This window comes from Bombus flavifrons, chromosome 2 (assembly GCF_040668555.2).
Source record: "Bombus flavifrons isolate JBK064 chromosome 2, iyBomFlav1_principal, whole genome shotgun sequence".
Taxonomy (NCBI): domain Eukaryota; kingdom Metazoa; phylum Arthropoda; class Insecta; order Hymenoptera; family Apidae; genus Bombus; species Bombus flavifrons.
Genome location: NC_138443.1, coordinates 5,667,530 through 5,690,308, shown reverse-complemented (window position 1 = coordinate 5,690,308; position 22,779 = coordinate 5,667,530). Strand labels below are relative to the sequence as shown.

The following is a 22,779-nucleotide window of genomic DNA, read 5'->3' as shown; positions in this document are numbered from 1 at the left end:
GGTTCGTTTAGGTGAAGGCGAGTTTTCGAGATCTCAATGCGAGCTTTATTTTTTTTACATGGATTTATACATTTTTTTATACACCATTCGATGTACTTTTTCATTCTCTACAAACAAGTAGATAAGATACTTGTATCTGGAAATGCTTAGTTTAAAAGATATTTCAACGTTGATTTCGTGAAACTGAGTGTATGAAAGACAAGAGAAACATAAACGTAAGGACGCTACGTTATCTTTCATACGATAAGTTGCACAAGATTAAAGTTAAAATATATTTCAAAGTAATCATTTTTTGAACCAACTACCATAATACTTTTTTATAGAGAATTGAAATATGCATTGAGTGGTGCATAAAGAATTCTTTGAAAAGAAGGTCTTTGTTCTTTTTTTATGGAACCATAAAGACCACGTTAAAATCTCGAAGGCACGTTCATCTAGATAAGATTTCTGGCCATCATGACATGTCCCTTTCGAAACAAAGTGAGTTTTCTTTGAAACGCTGTTTCGAATATCCGTTTAGGAAATGTTTGCGTGGATCAATGAAAATGAGATACCCTATAGATATTTTGTCAATAGTAACAGTTCATATAGTAAATTGCTATTATTTAAACAGGTCACGCTCACGCAGCTGATAGTTCCTTTATTCCTAATTCTATCCACTGGTTTCTGAATATCATATTCTTTAAGTTCCCACGTCTGCACTCGACAAACAGAATTTCCTAGCTGCCTGGTATATGTTATGCAATCTCTGGTACAATCGCAATATGTTGCTAATGTTGCGAACTTATAAATGGAAAGCAGCTTATTCGCATAGTTGTGCAATGCGCCGTACGCTTGCAGTCATGAACCTTCAAACGATACGAAACGTCGAAAGGACGGTCGAGGAATTATTAATACCGAAACTACAAATCTCGTCGATACAATTTTAGATTTTTTATTATTATAATTATCTATTACTTTTAAATATATCCATTAATTGTCATCGCATCGCACTAGTTGCAGTCATTTGTGTATAGTATGTTTAATTTGGTATATCGCAGATTGGCAATTTCAATGCTAATTGAGTTATCTAGAAACCTCAGCAAGCATGAGATTAAAAATTAATAAAGACGACTGAAGTTTGATCCAGGTTCTAGTTGATTTTATTCCTTGCAAATGTGGGAAGAGGAAGTGACTTAATTTATTTGTAATAAGAATGAAAAATGATGCACTAAAACAGAAGATGCAAGGGATTTTCGGAATTTAAATGAATCATTCACATATGTTAATTTGTTGTCTAATTATCATATTTATGTATCTTGAATTAAAGTCGACATCTACTTTCACGACATGTGTATGATTAATAAAGTATTCATCATTTCTATCTGTATTTTGTTCCAGTACAAAATGAACATTCCCTGTTTTTAATCAGTACACCAAATATTTACTACTACCTTATGGACAGCATTTTGGACATTACAATCTTTGTGCTTTGATACTTTTGCAGTCCTGGTTCCCATCAAAAAAATGTGTTATAAAATGGAAAATCACACAAAAGTGCGTGTTTCTCGTCCCTGTCTCCTTTATTCTTTATATATTTTTCATCGTCGGAAACAGAAAATGTAATTAGCCAGTGATTTTAAATACGTAATTCGTCTTGATCAAATCAGTACTCGGAGAACGTTAATTACGGTATTCTATTAATTCTTATTATCATGGAAATGTTCATCGTAGCATATATATTACTCGTTAAAATTCATAGCTACGCGATACTTTATCTTCTAAAGCAGATACTTACATGAAAGCTCTGTGTTGCAATGCCGGATGTAGTTATTACGAAGATTGCATATTAAAAGGAGACTTCATAACTATTGTTCAACATCGGTAGTTTTTGCTAACGGAAATTGTGGCAGTAAAAATAAAAATGGCGACGAAAGACCAGAAGAACATCGAAAATAAAATTTCCAGCCGGACTATTAGCATTTCTTCACTTGGTAAAGTTACATTTTTTCGTCTCATCTGCGGTGGCTACGATAAGCGTCGGCGTATACTCCCATTTTTTAATAAAATGTTTCTTTCAAATGTTTCATGAACTTCTATATTTCACTTTCGTAGCATCAAATTTTCGTGATCATGTAAACGCGTTACCGAATGACGCGAAGTTTCGTATACTTGGACTCAAGTAATCGGTATTTAAATGCTATAATAAATACAATAGCGTGCAAATAGTTTTTGTAGCCCGTCTTGTAATTATATTTAGATGTTAATATTAGTATAACGAGAGTACAGGCAGGTTGGACGTAGTACAACGTTAGGTGACAAGAATAAATGTAAGGTAGTTAGAGAGAAATAAAGATGATCAAAGAAAGAACTGTGCGCATTGCAGATAATTTAATTTTAAAGTTAGTCCGACATACGGAGCGAGGTATGATTGTGATGTGGGGAGGTATGAGTGATTGTAGGGTTTTTTGTAAATCAAGTCCCTTCCACGGCTCTCCGGGGGTTGGAATTACGATAAATATGTATACATACATACAGTGTGCCCCCAATTTAAATGTCAAAACTTCGGAAGCGTGCATGGGACCGATAAATTAAGAAAGACAGTTCTTTAGAGATTTGCTCAATTTTGCTCCAAATTGAAGAAAATCGCGAAGGAGGAAACACAAAAGTTTCCGTTTTTTACTTCTTTATTGACATTCATTTATTCTTGTTACCATCTGTATATATTTTACGAAGACACTGTCCACAATGCTGGCCTCTTGCAGCAATACAAGCGTTACGTCTAACATTGACCGCTATAATCGCAGCTAGATGATATTGCCTTGGTGATATTTGCTGCACTGCAGCTACGATTCGGTCTGTCGGTTGAATACGACTGCGATTCGGTCTCTCAGAATAAATAACTGTAGCTAAATAATTAAAAACAAACGAGAACATTTTTATTTTCTTCTACGTGTTTTCTGCAAAATGGAACAAAAACGAGCGAATCTCTAAAGAACTATTTTTCTTAATTTGTCCTGTCCCCTATACGCAGCCGAAATTTTAACACTTAAACTGAAGCTATGTACTTTCTATAGTCAAATAAAGTAAATGTTTTCAACTTTCTTCTATTCAGAACATACCATATCTCATAAAAATCCGTAGTCTACTTATTGCGCTTTAATATTTAATTTCATTACTATGTATGTATAATTACTGTAATCTCTCTAATTACTGTTATAAAGATCAGGAATGCTACTTTCTCTTTCACGAGCAAAGAAGAGATTGATTCATAAAGAATTAGACCTACAATTACTATAACAAATACTATTACATCTTTACTATTACAACTATTAGTTGCGTGGAACATTTTGTATGTGCAACACGACAACCCATCACGATCTCCTTTTGTTTCTTCATTCTAAATTCTAAGCTATACGATCTATAGCACGAATATCTTCACGGAATGGTTGCGAGATCGAGACACATCGCATCGGTTTAATTCGATCTCGATGTCGTACATCAAACTGTCGCGTATAGAATAATAAATTCGCGGTCGGTCATATCTGTTCGTGACCGTCCATGAGAATTTGGTCCGTGGCCAACCCTCGAAGGATCGTTCCAGCTATTACAAAATGCTTATCGTCGCACAACAAGGCGTTAGTTTAACCAAAAAAGAGTCTGTAATCCGGAGGACTGTGGCCGCGCATAATTAATGGAACGCACCACGCGTGCCAACGTGATTATGTAAACTAAGTTTCTATCGCGTGCAATCTTTCTTTCTTTTTTTTCTGTCCTTTTTCCTTTCCTTCTGTTTCTTCAATTTTTTTCGACCTGAAATCTTGATAGAAATGGCTTTACGTTATCACGTTATGGCTCAACGTTCGACACGTTGACTGGCCACATTGCTCATCGGTGAGACGGTTTGCTAAATGTCATAGATTTTAAATATTTCATAGATTATAAATTTGATGGACTAACAAATTTTCAACAATACGAATGATTTAGATTTAGATAATATTGTGGAAAAAACGTAAGTAAATGCAATATAATATTTTGATGTAATTATACATTTTAGCCTATGTATTTATAGCGGTGAAATTAAATTCCATTATTCATGTTATAGAATTCATATTGAGTTCGAATATCTTACAAATATTATGGAATTTTAACCAATTTAAATATTTCTAAGACGTAACATATATAAGTCGTCCGAAAAGTTTCTTTCGTTTTATAAGGAAATAATGGATGCACAACATTTTCCGTTTTATACGTGAAAAAGCAAGTCGAAAATATGATATAACATTATTCCATGGCGTATCGTTTTCGAGAAAATTCAGTTTGAAAATTTGTCAGATATATTTGAATTTGGATAATTCGAAAATGAATAGGAGTAAATAATCGCCAGGGAGTTGTATATTAATAAATAATTGATATCTTTGTATTTCTGTACATCAAGTTTCTAAGAAATGCTAAACAGTTGCTCAATTATCATTGATTATTAAATATCTTTTCTTTTATCTATAGTTTCTTTGTATCTTCTTTTAAATTCTTGTGTTAGACTTTCGTCATTACAAGCTTAAATAATATGCTGATTAAAAATATGTAAAAAAGTAGAGGAAAGTACCAAGTATGGAATAGTATACCTAATATGGAATAATGCTATTTTTAAAAATCTGACAATCGAATATCTCACACGGCTGTAGACTGCCTCATTCGCTTTGGCATGTAATGTCGTGTATGTAATGAACGTTAATGTCGTGGCAGGATCATTCTACTTTACTGCCGTTCGAAAACTTTTAACGATGTGTAAATTTGGTCTGTTTTTGTTACTATTTCACAGTATTTATTTATGCTTTTCGTTGTTGCCGATATGATGCTCGCAAGTATTTAAGAATTGATTATCGTATTTTTAACTTTGTAAAATTCCAAATGCGGACGCCCAGTAGTAGTCCAATTTAGAATATTCCATATTTGGATTACTTCTTTTTATAGTTTGTTTTATTTATAAGATAGCAAGATGTCCTGTTCCAGCATAAGGAAAAATTGATAAGAAAGAAAAGTGTGGAACGAAAAAGAGACGGTTCGAGCCGTAAAAATGGTTCGAGAAAAGAAAATGGGGTACCTCAAAGCAATAAATCGTTTTTAAGTCCCGAGAACCACCTTATTTCGGCTTTGTGAAAAAAGAGACCTATTTTTTAATGTACTTCTTCCGAGATACGATTTTATTCTCAAAGAAAAGTAAAATAAAAAGAACACGATTTCTTTTGCTTTTTTTATGGAAATACCTAACGTCGGTATTGTATGTTAGGTACAACTCCTGTCTTCTTAATGTTAGTTCAATATTGAATATTGTTCATAGTGTGAGAAGCATAAAAGTGGTCTTTAATTTGGTGTAAATGTATCATTGAATATCCATAAAAGTCTTCTTCTGATGTGATTAATTTTATACGAACAACATACGAAAAATAAAATGGTATTTCATATTTGGATACTTTCCTGCAATAATATTACAAAAGTATATGAGTAGATATATAAGTAACGATCTTTTTTCTTTGGTATAATCCTGATTTGTACTATCCCTTTTAGTCTTATTCCTATCTTTATTACTAGAAATTAACGTCGATAATTAATATCACGATTAATATCAATTATTGTAAATGGACCTTTACTGTCTTAGTATTTTCAGCAAATTGTTCTAATTCTCACTGCACTTTGTACGAAGTTGTGGAGTATTTTTACATCTTCTTCAATGTTCGCTTTCATAATTTGCCTGCTATTCTTATTCCTGCATATTTTTGTTCTGGGTTCACTATATACATTGGTTTTTTACGATGTATTCGGTTAATTCTAATTTTTTCATGTTACATATTTGGCATAGTTCTTCTTCATTCATTACATTGTACTTCATTTATTCTGCTAATTTTCCATCATTTCCTTCCTATCTTAGTCTTAATTGTATCAGAGTTCAATTATATCGATTATGTTACGTTATCGATCTAAGTATGATGGATATAACACACTGGATAACGTAAAGGATTGTTTATTACATTAACTTTGAAATACTGTAAATTTACGATCTCACGAAGAATATCACACGTTATAAAATTCAGTTTTCAGAATTTTGTTTTTCAGTAATTGACTCTACGCTCGTCGACAAATCTACCTGTCTAGAACATCGTTAAATTTTTGGCAATTTATAATATAGACGAATGCTTTCGATTATGCTGCCACACCATGTGTGTTAAAGGCTGATTTTGATAAATTAACGACGCAATAATGCAAAAGTGACACGCACGCGACGAGATAAATCAAAATCGGTTAGCCACGCGAGCGACGGGCAATTGTTAAACAGAAATAAACCGTGTTTTGGCAAACAATGATAGCAAATTAATAGCCTGTACATTTAACAGCATACTACTATGAAACTCTGTGTTGCAACCATGTTATGCGTTTTCAATCTATAAGTCAATATTAATCGATATTAGTCAATATTAATCGATATAAATAGAAGAACTACTAAATATCGTTGGATAATATTTAAACTACATTTCAGGAAGAAGACATATTTGTTGAATATATCGAACGCGAGCCGCACAAATATTTACTGTAAGGTACATATTACGCAAGAAATCATACTATATTAATCCTAACGTTCTATCGAAAATTATATTTCTTCCTCATGGTTCTTATATTTATAAATATATAATAAATTTGTCATCGATCTAAATACACACTCTTTCTCAGTTAGTTAATATTTATTTATATTTGTTTATTTCATCTAGTCCCCAACTTTAGGATTTGCACAAACTTTCGATTTTACATTATCTTCACGTACAACAATCGAAAAAATATAAAACTTTGAACAGACATATACATCTTATAACATCGACAGAACAATAGTTTAGCAATAGATTGATAGTTTAAGTACATTCTGAGAAAGACTTTAAGTTTGTTTCGGGGCGAGGGTAACACGCGGACGGAGAGCTCTGTGGAAAAAGTGAAGTGTAAAGGGAAAAAGGAGAAGGAAACACAAAATGACACGAAGGAGGGAAAATAAAGGGTGAACGTACGAGGAGAAAGTGAAAGAAAAGCGAAAAGAAGACTGGAACGAGAGAGAGATACAAATGAGAAAAACTGGAAGAGAAGAGGTTAGGAAGTCAGAAGCGCGGCAAAAAAAGTAAGGTAGGGAAACGACAGATGACGACAAACAGAGGAAGACCAAGGAACACGGGTAAAGCGGGAGATAAGGCAGATTTAAAAAATACATTGGATAAATACAGCTTGTCAGAAAAGGAGACACCGACCAGGGAGAAAGGAATGGAGGTAATGATGGAAGAAATGGAGAAAATGGAAAGAGGATTCGAGACAATGATAAAGGAAATAAAAAGTACATTCAAAAAGCAAGTGGAGGAAATGAAGAGGGAAATGAAAGAGGAAAGGCAAAGAAGGGAAAGAGAGAGAGCCAGAGAGAAAGTAGAGTGGGAAAGGGAAGAAAAGAACTATTGGGCAAAATCAGAAGAATCGAGGAGGAGAAGGACAGGGCAGAGAGAGAGAGAGAGAAAAGAAGAAGGAACATAGTAATCAAAGGAGTAGACTGGAACGAAGGAAGCAATGAAGAGACAGTAAAGGAGTTCATAAGAGAAAAAAAGGAAAATAGGGGCAGAAGTAGAAAGAACACATATGATAAGGGTGGGGGGGGGGCAAAAACGCAATAATAGTGGCGACGACGAAATTAATGGAGGAAAAAATAAGGATAATGAAGGAGAAAAGCAAATTGGAAAAAGGGGTATACATAGATGACGATCTGACAAGAAAAGAAAGGGAGGTACAGCAACAAATAAGAAGGATAGCCAGAGTAAGAAGAGAAAAGGGCGAATATGTAAGGATAGGGTATAAGAAACTAAAAATACAAAACAGATGGTACAGATGGAACGAAATGAAGAGAGGCTGGAGGAAGAAAGAAAGAGAGAGGAAGAAAAACGAAAAGAGGGGAAAGGGGGGGACTACAAAGCGGATGAAAATGTGCTTCTGGAATGTAGTAGGGTTAATAAGTAAGGACAAGGAGGTGTGGGAATATTTGAAGACATTCGACTTGATCGAACTCACGGAAACATGGATAGAGGAAGACAATTGGGAAAAACTAAAATATAGACTACCCAAAGTATTCGACTGGAAATGCAGGGCAGCAATGAGAGTAAGGAAAGAAGGAAAAGCAAAGGGAGGAATAATAACGGGTATAAATAAGGAACTGAGAGAAATAGAATACAAAGCAATAAGTGATAATATAGTGGAAAGAGAAATAGTATACAATGATAAGACGTATAGGGACATAGAAAGAAATGGAGGAAAGAGTAGACGGAGACTGGAACGCAAGAACGGGAGAAGAGGGAGGGCCGATAAACGAAGATCTAGGGAAAGAAAAAAACAGGCGATCAAATGACAAGAAAATAAACATGAAAGGAAGAACTCTGCTAAAGTACCTGGAAGAGGGAGACTGGATGATAATCAATGGAAGAGATAAAGAAGGGGAGGAGTGGACATATATTGGGGAGAGAGGAAACTCAGTAATAGATTATGTGATTGGCAATCAGGAAGCGACAGAAGAAATAAACGACATGAAAGTAGGAAAAAGAACAGAGTCGGACCACATGCCGTTAGAAACAGAAATAGGGGAGCCGGAATTACAAAAAATGAGGAAAAGAAGGAAGAAAAGAAGGAGAAAAGGGAATGGACAAACGAAAGTATAGAAAAGTACCTGGAGGAATGTAAAGATTGCACCTGCAAGGGAAGAACAGTAGAGGAAATGTGGACGGAAATCAAAAAGAAGATGAACGAAGCAATGCCAAAGAAGAAAGTAAAGATAAGGAAATGGTGCATGGGAGAGAAAGCGTGATACGACAAGGAGTGGAAAGAAAGGAAAGGAGAGATGAGAAGGAAGATGACAAAGTTTATGAAAGGAAAATGCAGCAGAGAAGCGCTCATAGAGGAAAAAAAGGCATTCAAACAGTGGTGCAAACAAAGAAAGGAAAGACACGAAGAAGAAGAAATGGGGAAAATAAAGAAGATCAAAACAGAACAAGAAGCGTGGAAATACATAAATAAATATAGAAGTAGAGAAGGTATAGATGAGGATATAAGCGAAGAAGAGTGGAAAGATCATTTTATGGAAATTTTAGAAAGAACAGAGCACAAGGAGGGAAGAAAAACGGAGGGGCATAGAGCGGAAGAGGAAATAATGGAGGAGAGAGAAGATAATATAGAGAAGGAAGAGGTGATCTACCAGCTAAGAAACTTGAAGGAAAAGAAAGCAATGGAGGAGGACGGGCTAGAAAATGAGGTATGGAAGTATGCACCGAAGGAAATGGGGAAGGCGTTATGGGAGTTGTTAAGGAAAATATGGAATGGGGAGGGGATACCAGAAGATTGGAAAAAGGAGTAATATGTTCGATATATAAGAAGGGGGACAAGAGAGTAGAAGAGTTACAGAGGAGAAGAGTTATCATTAATGGATACAGCATACAAGATCTATGCAGGAATACTGGACGAACGGCTAAAGGCAGAGATTGAAAACAAACTGGAAGAGAGCCAATTCGGATTCAGAAAAGGAAGAGGAGTAACCGACGCAGTATTTGTGATAAACCATATCATAGACAAACAGTTGAGTAGAGAAAAAGGGAAATTATATGCCTGCTTTGCGGAATTAAGAGCGGCGTTCGACAGGCTAAACGGAGAGAAATTGGAGGAGAAAAAGAGGAAAATGGGGATTAGCGAAAAACTAACCCGAAGGATTAAAGAGATATACGCAAAACAAAGAATGTAGTGAGAGTCAAGAACCACAACACAAGAGAATTTTGGACAGTGAGGGGAGTCAAACAAGGGTGCCCGTTGAGCCCGACGTTATTCAACATCTACGTGGCAGGATTGGAAGAAGAACTAAGGAAAGGACAAGCTGTGGGCATAGTGGTAGGAGGAAGAAAGGTATGGTCACTAACATATGCAGACGATATTATGCTGATGACGGATAAAGAAGAGGAGCTAAAAGAAATGTTAAAGAGATTCAACAATTTTTAAAGGAAGCCGAATTAGAACTGAGCACGGAAAAGACCAAGGTAGCAGTTTTCGAAAAAAAACGAACAAAAGGAGACAAAGAAAATGGAAATGGGGAGAGTAAGAATTAGAAGAAGCGGACGAGATAAGATATCTAGGGTATATACTACAGAAAAACAGCAGTGACGAGAAACACATACAAGACAGGAAAAAGAGAGCAACAATAACAATGAAGAAAACATGGAGCGTGGGAGAAAGAATATTCAAACAGGATTATAAGAGGAGAATGAAGATGTTTGGAGCACTGGTAGAGAACGTGGCGCTGTTTGGAGCAGAGGTATGGGGCTGGAACATGGAAGAAAGACTAGATAGAATACAAAGAAGATATGTGAAATGGATATTAGGTTTAGATATGACAACACCAAATTATATATTGATAGAAGAATGCAAACTAATAGAAATCAAAGAAAAAGCATTAGAAAGAGCAGCAAGGTATAAAGAGAAAGAATCAAAAAAGGAACTAGTAAAGGAGTATATAAAAGAAAGAGAGAGAAACTGGGAAATGGTGCAAGAAGGGAAAAGAGCAAGAAAGAGAAAGAAGGGACTAGAAGAAGTGAGAAATGGAGGGACGCAGACAGAAGCAAGAGAAGAGCAAGAAAGGATGACAGCAGACCGAATTATAGAAGAAAGAAGAAAGAGAGAAGCAGAAGAGAGAGAGAAAAGGATAAGAGAATCCAAATATAATATACATTACAGAAATATCGCCAAAGAAAAATTACCAAAGTACTTAGAAGGGAGGATGAAGTGGAAGGACAAAAGAATACTGGCAAGATTTAGATGTGGAAACGAGACCAAAGCAAGGGAATACTGGAAAGAAGAGGGAGAAAAAAGATGCAGACTATGTAGAAGGAAAGAAGAAGACCTGAGATATGTAATAGAAGAATGTGAAATAACAGGAAGACCAAAGGACATAGGAAAAACACTAAATGAGACTGGAGAAGGTTTAACAGAACTAAAAGCAATAATAGAGAAGAGAAGGGCAAACGACAGGAAGGAAGCACAGCAAGGAGGCAAAAGCCCAAAGTTGCAATAATCTTTAGTCATTAGTTGTTAATTTGTAGTTTTTAATTTTAGTTTTTAGAGATAAAATAATTACGGGAATGCAATACAATAGAGTGGATAAGACGGGAGGTAGACATATAAGAAGCGAAATAGATATAAGAGATGTAAAACCGAAAGTTCGTTCAAAGCCGAAAGGCACGGACTAAGCAATAATAAATAAATAATAAATAATACATTCTGAGAAATTGTTACGCGAAAAACTTCAACGTTATGGTCTCAAATTAAACCTATCAGTATCGAATTCCTTTTGGGTAACGGAAAAATATCTACGTATTTCAGCAACTATTAATATTATGTTTTAAACACGATTAAAAATTGAAACATATTTTTTGTAAAGAGTTTATATTTTAACGCAATAAAATTGCAGATCAAGTTTGCGGAGAACCAGCAGGGATCGAATGAAACTTTTAACTTTTATAAATAAACGTGATTTACCGAACTTTTAACTTTTCAATCATTCCTTTCCTGTTCCAAGTTAACTTTGTATGTTAACACTTTAACTCTGTTATAAAAGTTGAGTTATAACCAGTTATTTTGTATTCCATTAATAAAACTTCTGATGGATCCATATACTTTTTAGCAGATATTTTAGGAGAAAATACGAAGGTTAAAATTATTTTTTCACGTATGATTATTTAAGGAATCGAAAGTAGGATGTAGAAGAGAAAGCAAGTTACGATTTTTGTATAATTGTTTTATTTCGCCAACAACAAGGGCGGAATTGTACAAAGGAAAAAGCAATTAATTACATATACACTCTAGAATTTAGCGTTTAATTTTTTTAAGAGTAATGCATTTTCCAAGTAACTTTCATTAATGCTCGGACAGTTTTAACTTTTTTAAAGCAAAATAAATGTTTCTGAATAATTGAATCTCCTTTCTATCTCCAAGAAAATAAAAGTTTCCTATTTATGCAAAAAATGTATGGAATCAAAGTTTCAGTGAATAAGTTTCACTTCATTTTGAAACAGAGAAAATAATAAATAAGTAATAAGTAAAAATTATTGTTATTTCACAATTAATTAGAAATTTCAAGTTTCATTCCATTTCTGGAAACTATTGACTCTAATCATAACTTCCTCAAATTAGTTCTTCTTTGAAATTAATGCTTTTTGAGTTATGGAAAAGTATCGACGTTTGAATAATTACTAATATTTAAACACGATTAAAAATTTAAACACAATTCTTTTAAGGAAGACATAACGCAATAAAATTGCATTAAAATTACATTAGTACACTAATCGCTCTTTCTCAGCTAGTTAATATTTATTTATATTTGTTTATTTTATCTAGTCCTCAACTTTAGGATTTACACGAACTTTCGACTTTACATTCTTACATTTTTTGATTCTTCGTAAAATCTACATTTCACTTCACGTACAAAAATATAAAACTTGGAACAGACATATACATCTTATAACATCGATAGAACAATAATTTAACAATAGGTTGATAGTTTAAAAAGGAAGATAATGATAATTAAGGTTATTAGTTGTAATTATAATATGAATACGGTTTAAGCACATATCGTAAACAAATAGATTGTAAATGGAAAGACATCCTAAGCCGCAAGGCAGCAGTTAAAAATGAATAAATAACAATATCTTTCTCAGCTAGTTAATAACTTATTAGAACACAATATTCGGTAGATATACAGAACACCGATATACTACTTTTCTTCCGAGCTTTTCAATCGTAAACGTTAACTCGCCAAAACACGAACAATATCGATTCTATCTCAAATAAATCAATTTTTTCTAAAGTAGAAAGGTATAAGATATAATTGCGTCAAGATTATTAACAGAAGGCGAACTGGAAATTATGTTTGCATTTTATCGGGCAATTATACGCAATTGGTGAACGCAGATAACAGGTATCTGCTATAGACAAATTGGTATATTCGCGTAATTATTAATACTATTTCGATAAAATTATTTCATCGGCCGGTGCCGCGGGTAACTGTAGTCGATTCTCGTTTAACATGTAATTATCATTAAAATAACGGGTGCATTTCGTGGCAAGTCACAAACTGCTGTGAAATAATAGTGACACTGGAACGTTGTGCATGATTATACCAGCGATGAGTAAGACATTAATATTCATATTTTAATTAAGAATAATAACTGTCTGTAATCAATTAGTTTACCATCGACCGACTTTCGTAGCGGAAAATTAGTTCGATGCATAAAGTAGTAGTTAATTACAATAAAAGACAGGATGTTTAATTGTAATATGCATGCGCGTATGCACAAATTATTCGATCAGAATTCTATTCGTTCTGTCCGAAATTGAGGGGTCCAGCGAAATGCAGACATGTTTGTCATCGTTTTATTAATTTTAGAGGAAAGCAAATTGAAAGAAAAATTATTTTCGTAAGAAAAGTGTTATGAAATCGTAATCGTTTTAAGTGACACTTCAATTAAATGGTAAATGACAACTACTATCAGACATATAATATATAAATATAAATATAGGGAATAACAAAGTATGTGGGGCTCAACTTCGGGGACTGATTGTGCATCTAAAAGCAACGAAAGAAATTCGTATAGACATGCGCTTTATCTGTTTTCGTTCATGAGATATGATGAATTTTGTGTGTATGTAACAGCTATTGAAAATGTCGAAATACTAAGGTTCAGAATAGGACAAGCTTTCAACAAATTCGGCAAACGCTGGGAACAATTCAGAATGTAACCGAATTCATGATAAGACGTCTACAGAGTTGCCTTCAAATGCAAGCTGATTATTTTGAGTATCTCCCGTAAAGGTAATTAAGAGTAATTAATAGACCAAAATTAATTTTATGCAGATTCATATAATGCGAATTCTGTGCAATTTTGCAGTCCGAAATTTTCTATAAATACATAAAAGCACGTGGTCTAGTAACTAGATAAAATAAAATCAAAATAGAAAATTCGTTACGTCACATAAACGAAGATAGATGGAACATGAAATACGTTTATAAGAAATTTTTTTAAATTGATTTTACGTGTACAATCAGCTCCAACAAGATGGGTCTCATACGTTCCGGATGTTATATGAAAGCTATATAAATATAAATATATAAAGCGTGAAGAAAATATAATATTATTCTCTTCAGTGAGACGTACATGCTATTATATTAGGAAATTGTGGAATGAACACTATATTGTAGGAACGGATTAATGATAATTAAAAAAAAACGAAAATTTATGTATATTTGACATGTATCTGTTCTTCACTGAGCCCCTCCATTCTACACGTTAGATAATTTAAAATTGTTGCTCGAATTATGAAATACAATTTTCATTGGAAATCGAATTGTACGAGACTTCTGTTTTAATTACATCGTATAAAATATTGTATACAATGCTCGGTAAAAATTCTAAGTAGATATATTTTCTATAATTTCTAAAGTATTTAAATCGTTTAGATTTGCGAAGAGAAAGTAGAATTCTAACGCATCTTTTTGAACGTTACAAATCTGCGATACGCATTAATCTGACAATTGAAAAATGAAACGAAAGATTCCAATCAGAAGCTCCTCGACAAATTATATATTCATAAAACATGTACGAAGCACAAGAAACTTGGAATAACTGCTTTTAATCTTTAAATGTGCATTCTGCACGAAGTAAAATGTCCGTGTCATACAGAAATGAGATAAAAGATTCGAACTTTCCAACCATAACATGTCTGGTGCATCAAAGAAAAAGGAAAATTCTCTACATCTATTAATAATCTCTTTAATAATAAGTCCTATATATTTAACTAACGCGTTCATTGTCTCCCTTAATAATTCCCTTAATAATCGGAGACTCGTAGACTAATCAATAGACTGCTAAAATAGGATTTCATGCAAACTCGTATTTTTATGGATCGGGAAAACTTAAGCAAAAAACATGGATCGTCGATAATGACGTCTTAATGAGAAGACCGTCGTCGTGCTATTTTGCCACACTTAAAACAATTTGCCTAATGTTTGTCTACTGATAAATTACAAAATATATACATATATCATACGGTCGCCCGAAAAGTTTCTTTCCTTTTTTTATATTCCGTTTTATATTATTTTATCGAATTACGTATGACTCATTTTGTTGTAAATAAATAAAGATTACAACGTTCGACAGATTAGGTTTCATGTTTGTATAAAGATGCGTTGTTGTAAAAGACGTGTCTGGAAAAGAAAGACACTTTCCGGACAACCTAATATATATATATGTATTTATTTATTTATTTATATATAGATAAAACAGAAATTTATTTCATCCATTAAATATGATAAGCAGAACTCTATTTAGAATATTTTATGTATTTTTGCATATTAGATGCATTTCTGTACTTTGAAATTTCTCACGAGTGCGCATAAAACTGAAAAATTTTTCAAAACAAGAACACTGGGACACGAATGAAAAACGTTTCAAGCGTTATCAGCAAAGAGAAAAATGTGATAAAACAACGGATTACAGGTTGTTACAAAGATTTAGTCATTTTGATGTACGTTTGCTCGAGGCCGTTAAATCTTGTCGGGTATTTTTTCACGCATTTCTATTTTTCCGAATTTCTTCAAACTCTGCACTCAGGCTCGTCTTAGGTAACATTACTTATGTAGATTCTATCAAAAACGGGGTAAAGTTATTGAATAATTACTGTTTGATCGATTTCCATAACCTTGTAATGCGTTGTCAAGATCACCACCCTAAACAACTTCCTCTCTGTACATACAGGGCGTTTCACAGCACAATCCACTTTAGGAATGAACAGGGGGCGCAAGAACAATGAAAAAAGTTGATATAAACACGCGTCCCATTTGACCTTGTTTCAAAGTTACGGCTACTTTTGCGTTTCGATAATCCGCAACTGCTTACCTTTGTACAAGCTGCTCCAAATAATCACCCTCGGTCTGTTTTATCCGACATAGACCTGGAATTTTCGAAAGATCGCAAAATTCTTTGACATGACGACCGCGAGCTTGCGTACAAACCGAGGGCGGTCATTTCGAGCATCCTCTATGAAGATAAGTTGTCGCGGTTTATTGCGACGCGAGAGTGGCTCTAACTTTGAAACGAGGTTAAACAGGACACGCGTTTTTATGAACCTTGTTCGTCGTTTTTGTATCCCTTGCCAATCCTAAAATGGGTTCCACGCATTACGAAACATCCTATATACAAGATGGTCGGTTTTAGATATCGTTTCTATACCACTATGTTAATAAATTTTATATTACTTTTTATTTATGCATAATTTACTTTTATTTTATTTATTTATATATCATCTTATTATATTAGCGTATTTTATAGAAAATTGTAGAGGTTAGATATGCTTTTATCCCATCAATATTATATTCATATTTATCTATTTATATATATACTTATGTTGGTGTAGCTTTAGTTCTATAATAGCTTTTTCAGCTGTAGTTTTACTTTAGTTCTAATTAATAGTATTTATTGGTATATGTATTCCGAACTCTGATATGTGTAGAAGAAATGCAGCATATTTGGAATACTATTAGTAGTTTGGAGTACCGAAGTATCTAAAAAAACTATTAACGTCGTCTGAATTGTAACACCGTGAATAATAGAGGCGAATGACCAGTTAACCAGTGACATTTGTTCAGGAATCGTAATTTTTATATTTCCGCCTCGATCTACGGTAAAGTCTGTAAAAGAACGTCAATTTTTAAAAGTATTTCATTGTTACAACCATGACAAAAAATTAGAGAAAGTCGCTTAATTTACTCGTTCGTGTCTTAATTCTATGGTTTCGTGTCAATTTTGCGAACATTTCGTACATAACGTGACACTGTATTTTAGGTTCCAATGTCACGTTGCTAATTCGGCATACCGAGGAAAAATCTATCGAAACGGATGCTGTGCGCCTCTTCTCTGCAACGTGAGCTACAGCGAAGGCGAAAGAGCGGAAGAGTGGGTGCAGTGTTTCACGTGTGAAATGTGGCTACATTTTGAATACGTTGGTTATGACCGTGCAAGTTATACACGTGACTACTGCAAGTAAATTTTAACACACAGAGTCGACGTTCATCAAACGTGATCGTTCCCTATGCTGTAATTTTTGTACGCAATTGGACCTGAGAAAAGAGAAAATGCTTTTATTATCTAACCGCTCTTTAATTCTATATAGCGAAGCTAAATTGGAGCAGCGATATTTCAAATTACCCACACCGTAACAAAATCGTTTACTTTTATGTCAGTTTTCAATTAGACCAACGCTTCAGATACTCTTTGTTTTTCGCTATTACCGAGCGTTTGAAATTATAAAAGTACATTAGCTTCCCTATGATGTTATACAGTTTTATTCGTTCCCATCCTCTGCTGTAATTTTTCATTCATCTTAAACAAACTGGTATTCCAAATATGCCGCATTATCTCTGTATGGATGCGTGTGGCTACTTTACGTTTCCTGGCTCGTCTGTTTGCGTTCTTTCATTTCCAGTTATATACTCTGTAACTTTATGTGGATGTTAATACCAGGAGAGGGAGAATGGAAGGCAAGTGGAAGGTAATAGGACCAAAGAGAGTACTGTGTGCAATATAGATTAGAGGGCGATATGGGTATGGTATGGAGGAACGAGTGTCTATAAGGAATATTGTAAACTGTGTTCATTCTATGACCCCCTGGGGGCTGATATTATAATAAATATCTATCTTTCTATCTGTTATAATTATTGTCGGTGTATCCGTGTGTGTGTCCAAAATATAATCGCTTTTGCTGGCCGCCACCATTTAAATTGCCTAACCCTTAGTAATCCTTTGGGTTTGGAAGTGGCTGGAATTTTTATTATCTTTTTCATTGTTTATACGTCGCTACGAAGATATTAAAAAAAAATCCCATTAAAATTCACGAGGAGATAGCACGTCGATAGCTTGACACGGACATATGTATATGACACCAAACATACCTTTGTGTATAACTTGAAAATTGAAACCGATCACTCTGTATATGTATAGGAAAAAGGTTGTTCAGAACGACGACCTTGACATATTTCAAGAACATCGAAATCGACGAGGAGGCAAATATTCGGAAATTTGATCGAAAACTGCAACCTAGAGAACTAGGTCAAATTAGCAGTTCGAATTACTTGTTCGTTACAAGTATTCTTTTCGTTCGAAAATGTTGCACTTGTGAGTTCTGTGCAAGATAAAGCCACCAGACGCATAGTTTCTCGTTCGAAGGCAATTTTCCAGATAGCTGGAGAGAAATCCGCGAAAAGAATTTTAACGACGAGGGTGAAACCGAAAGATCTGTAATGAGAATTCTCCGGACAGTAGCATTCTCGAAAGTAGCATTCGAATTGTATGAAATAAATACAGAAAATAGGAAGAGAGCCAATAGTAACAGCTGGAGAAAGGGTAAATGCGGTAACGTATGTCTATGTATGTATATATTGTAAAAAGTAGTGAGCCTTTCCCTGATACATTAGCCGCTGTCCAAGACTCTATAAAATTCGAGATGAATTATATGGATATATATACTCAGTTAATAATAATATTAATAATAACAAAAACAACATTTGTTGATTTATATCTATATATCATATACATAAATACCACGTATAATGTAATGTAAAAATATAGTAAAATTCATACATATATACATATATAACTATAATTTATATACTTAACAAATTTTGTAAACGAAACCTTATTTCTACCTTTGCCCTATTCTAATTTCATCAATAATTAAATTCAATAATTTCCAAATTTCATTAACTTCATTTAATTCTAATCTACACTTTAATCTTACCCCTACATTCCTCGCCTATTCTCACACCTATTGCGTACTCAGGTTTGTATGAAATACTTTATCAAATTGTTATTTATTTACTGTATTTATTATAATTGTACTTTATCAAATTTCTATACGATATAAAAAGCTTCTTCCTTGTGCGCGCGTCGCGTCCAAAATAATATTAATATTATTTAATCTTTTCAAGAAGAACCGCAGACGTCGTGATGTCGCGATATCAAGGATCGATGGATGGCATCTGCACGAGTCTCGATTTGCGGGTTGTAAATTGCGTGGAACTGCGAAACGGCTAAGATTAACTCCGGCTCGCGGTTACGAAACCGGAAAACGGCCATTAAGATCGGCGAACGATCCACAGAAACGACCACCGTCGCTGAAAACAGTTAATCGGACGTGATTTATCGTCGCCCGAGCCGAAAAACCATTACACTCGCACAGCTTTCGAGGATTATCGATTGTTGTCTCTTCCAGGCCGAAACGTGACCGACATCATCGCGCCTTCATTTTACGATCTCTCTAGCGAAAATCAACGATCGTTTTCCTCGTCGATAAACACGTCGGAAAAGCGTGGTTTGAACGGGCGTATTACCAGCAAGCGTGAATCATTCGTAAGTAAATTTTTGGCGACTGTTTTCGTTGTTGAACGAGTGTTGACGAAGCGTTTAATAAAATGATGGAACGAGTGCCAGAACAGTTTATGTATTTTGATCCTTTGAATTATTCCTACGCGTTGGACGAATACGTTATATCGTAGAATACGAGTGACAGTTGTTCCGGAAAATATCTTATTTTTGCTTCAACTTGTGAACTGATATTAAATTATACAAATCATGAATATGGAGTGTTTGTATAATTCGATGAACGTATCGACTTTACTAATTTTTTAACACGAGAGTATATAGGAAAAAGTAACGAGCAACGACGACGTACTAAAAGGAGAATTATTCTAGCGTGTGATTAAAAAGTTGATATAAACAAGTGAAAGAACAGTGAATATTAAAAGCGAAATAGTAACGACAGAGATAATATAAGTTTGTAAATGAGTTTCCATTTCACCGAGTTAATAACTAAAATATAGGAACCATTCACACGGAAGAGAATTATGCAAACATTATATTCTCCATTCGCTTCCTATTTGTATATTAAAAAATAAAATATCCAAGTAAAAATGTTCTCTTTCTACGAGTGACCACGGGGCAACTTAATCGCATAATATTAATGAATATGTGGAAAAATCTTGAAATAAATTCGAAAAACTCGCTTTTATCACTAAGAATTTAATTCAACGTTTGTCTTTTTCGATAACGCATACGTATAATCTTGCTACAGTTTACAGACTAATAACAAACAAATATCAAAAATTACACGGCACTCGTTAACGCATTGGTAACATTCTTTTTAATTAACTGCATTAGTGTATTCTTGCGATTCCAAGCTGCATCTTCTATCCTGCTGCGATGATGCCCTACGCGAGGAAATTATGCCGTCCCATAAATTAGACTTAAGCCAGGTTTGAGTTAGTGAGAAAGACGACAATGATTGGATAAATTTCTATTAAATAAACTTACAGAAGCGAGCTTGCACGGAATCGCAGCGTTCTACCGCGTTTACACGCGAACAACGTTTAACTCATCCGTCATTGCTTTGCAGAAGCGTATCGCCGCGGTGCCGATCTCTCGTAACATTATGATTTTTCATCGATTTTATTATAACGAATATCGTCAAATAAATCTAACATTGAACGCTTGACGTTCACATCCATATAACAATTATGACTATTATAACCTCACGTACAAAGCCACGCGTGATGGCATAGATTTTAAATTAAAAAGGTATGTTCGAAACAAAATTCTATAAAATCGAATTACGTTATATATACATTAATGAACTATCAGGAGAATCAACAGCCGTCGAGACGCTAGGTGACACATCAAGTAACTTTGATGCATTTTCTTGAAAAACGAAGACGCCTCTAATTGCCTTTGCTACGCGCGATTTAAAATAAAAATTCCCAGCCGAAAGCTTCTTAGAGATAAAAACTCGTAATCTCAGAACTATATCCGTATACGAACAAATGATCCCCACCAAACAACCCTAATCGAAGCCTGCGTCTCGCTTCCCTGCGCTCAAAATGCAACCAGACAAGGAAACTCGATTTTAACAGCGTGTTTCACGCGGAGGGTTGAAGAACCCACCTCGCCGGGCCGAGTTTACTTTAAGACGGCTTCTCTTAGTCACCGGTCTCGTTTACAAGTAACCTTATTTCGGTGCCGTGTCACGACAGTCACGGCTGCTTAACGCAATTGCCGCGAATCTTTTGAAATTCTCCCTTCAACCTCTTCTTTGCCGCATACATACATACACCTATACGCACACATTTCTTCTGTCTACCTTGCTCCCTTCTTCGTCCAACCCCCTTTATCTGCCCCCTCCCCTTGCAGTTAGCCTCGTAATTTTCTCTTTCTTCGGCTAACTTCGTCCACTGCACTCCTTGCGGCCCTGAATACTTCAGGACACGGAGGAGGGCGAGGGAAATATAGTCCCGTGACGTCATCGAGCTTGGGGTCACGCGTTGAAATTCAGGTCGACTCACCCCTTTATCAACCACCCACTACCACGCTCTGTCCTTCTCTCCTTTCCTCCCTCTCTCTCTCTCTCTCTCTCTCTCTCGGTTTCTCTCTGTCCGTCCCTTATATTCGCTCTGTCCATCCCTGCTGCTTCACTCCATCTTTCTCCGTATCCCTCACCCCCACTTTACATGTATACTCGAATGTTTCTCGTAAACGTCAACGAGAGAAGCAAAAAAAAAAAAAAAAAAGAAGAAAAAAGAAACAGAGAGAAGAAAAAGGAGGAACCTATTTGCTGCCTTTCTCGTGCTTTCTGTGGCTCGTTTATCTTGTATGATACGTTATGTAACGTCATCATCGATACGGGCATTTTTCTTCCTTCTTTTTTCCTTCTTCATCTTTCTAATGGATTAATAATAGCGGAATTAATTAGCGAATTGCAGCGTGGGAAGGTAATAATACTTTCGAGATGGGGCTTTCTTTTCCAGAGAGTTCCTTTTTGAACGTAGTAACCGGCAGTAGAATGGCTTCAGTTTGGTGGAAGTTTGAAGGAGAGAGACGATTAAAAACGTCGATCGAGGGATGAGATGGGTTAATGCGTAACGACAATAAAGGGGAGGTTGTCTTGAATGACGGGTTTGTCAGTTTTGAAACGTATCAAATTGTAGTGTATCTTTGGAGGCTTTTTGGTTTGATAGAAGCTCGAACGAGATAGGTGGGATATAATAGAAAATGCCTATCAAGAGGCGTCGAAAAGGATAGAAGCGCTTTGTTCCCAAAGTGCTCTCTTTAATGACACTCGCTCTTTCCTTAATGTCACGTTTTTGTTTGAGATTGTACAGCGTGAAATATTACTATCGTAATTGCTAGCGGATGGGTTAGTTGTAGGGCGAAGAACATGAAATAAAATTTCAAGTGCATCTACTATATTGTTAAAGTGTAATATAAAAAAGTTTGGAAGTTTTCCATTACAATTACTAATTCAAAGTAACAGGAAATAAATTTCAAACACAGTTCGTATTCTTTTATCTACATTCAATTTTCAATTAACTGAAAACGCAACTTATCTCCTATATCATTCGAATCGAAGAACATTCTACAAATTTTATCGTGGATCCTTATCGTATTCAGATTCTATAATAAGAATTTTATTTACGTTAAAATAATTCTCAAATGAAATATTTCATATTTTTATATACTATTTTTCACTTTGCCATATATATTAAACACTTGATAATAATAAAAGATTTTGAAAAATTAAAAGGAAAACATATTTAATGCATATCTATGTTTACAAATGCTATATTATGGTATTCTTGGGTACATCTGCTTC

General features: G+C 34.7%; 2 protein-coding genes across 17 annotated transcripts in view; one reads left to right on the top strand and one right to left on the bottom strand.

The window, feature by feature from the left end:
* LOC138189667 (uncharacterized) overlaps positions 1-22,779 on the bottom strand; it is a 143,436-nt gene that overhangs the window by 36,333 nt on the left and 84,324 nt on the right. The window lies entirely within an intron of this gene.
* On the top strand, positions 9,443-11,112 carry LOC138189682 (caldesmon-like). The gene is made up of 2 exons (XM_069131800.1): positions 9,443-9,939; positions 10,035-11,112. The coding sequence occupies exon 2, from the start codon at positions 10,238-10,240 to the stop codon at positions 11,099-11,101; it is 864 nt and encodes a 287-aa protein (XP_068987901.1). The 5' UTR covers positions 9,443-9,939; positions 10,035-10,237; the 3' UTR covers positions 11,102-11,112.

Coding starts and splice junctions, on each gene's coding strand:
- LOC138189682 (XM_069131800.1), top strand. CDS start 10,238: ATGAAGAAAACATGGAGCGTGGGAGAAAGAATATTCAAACAGGATTAT.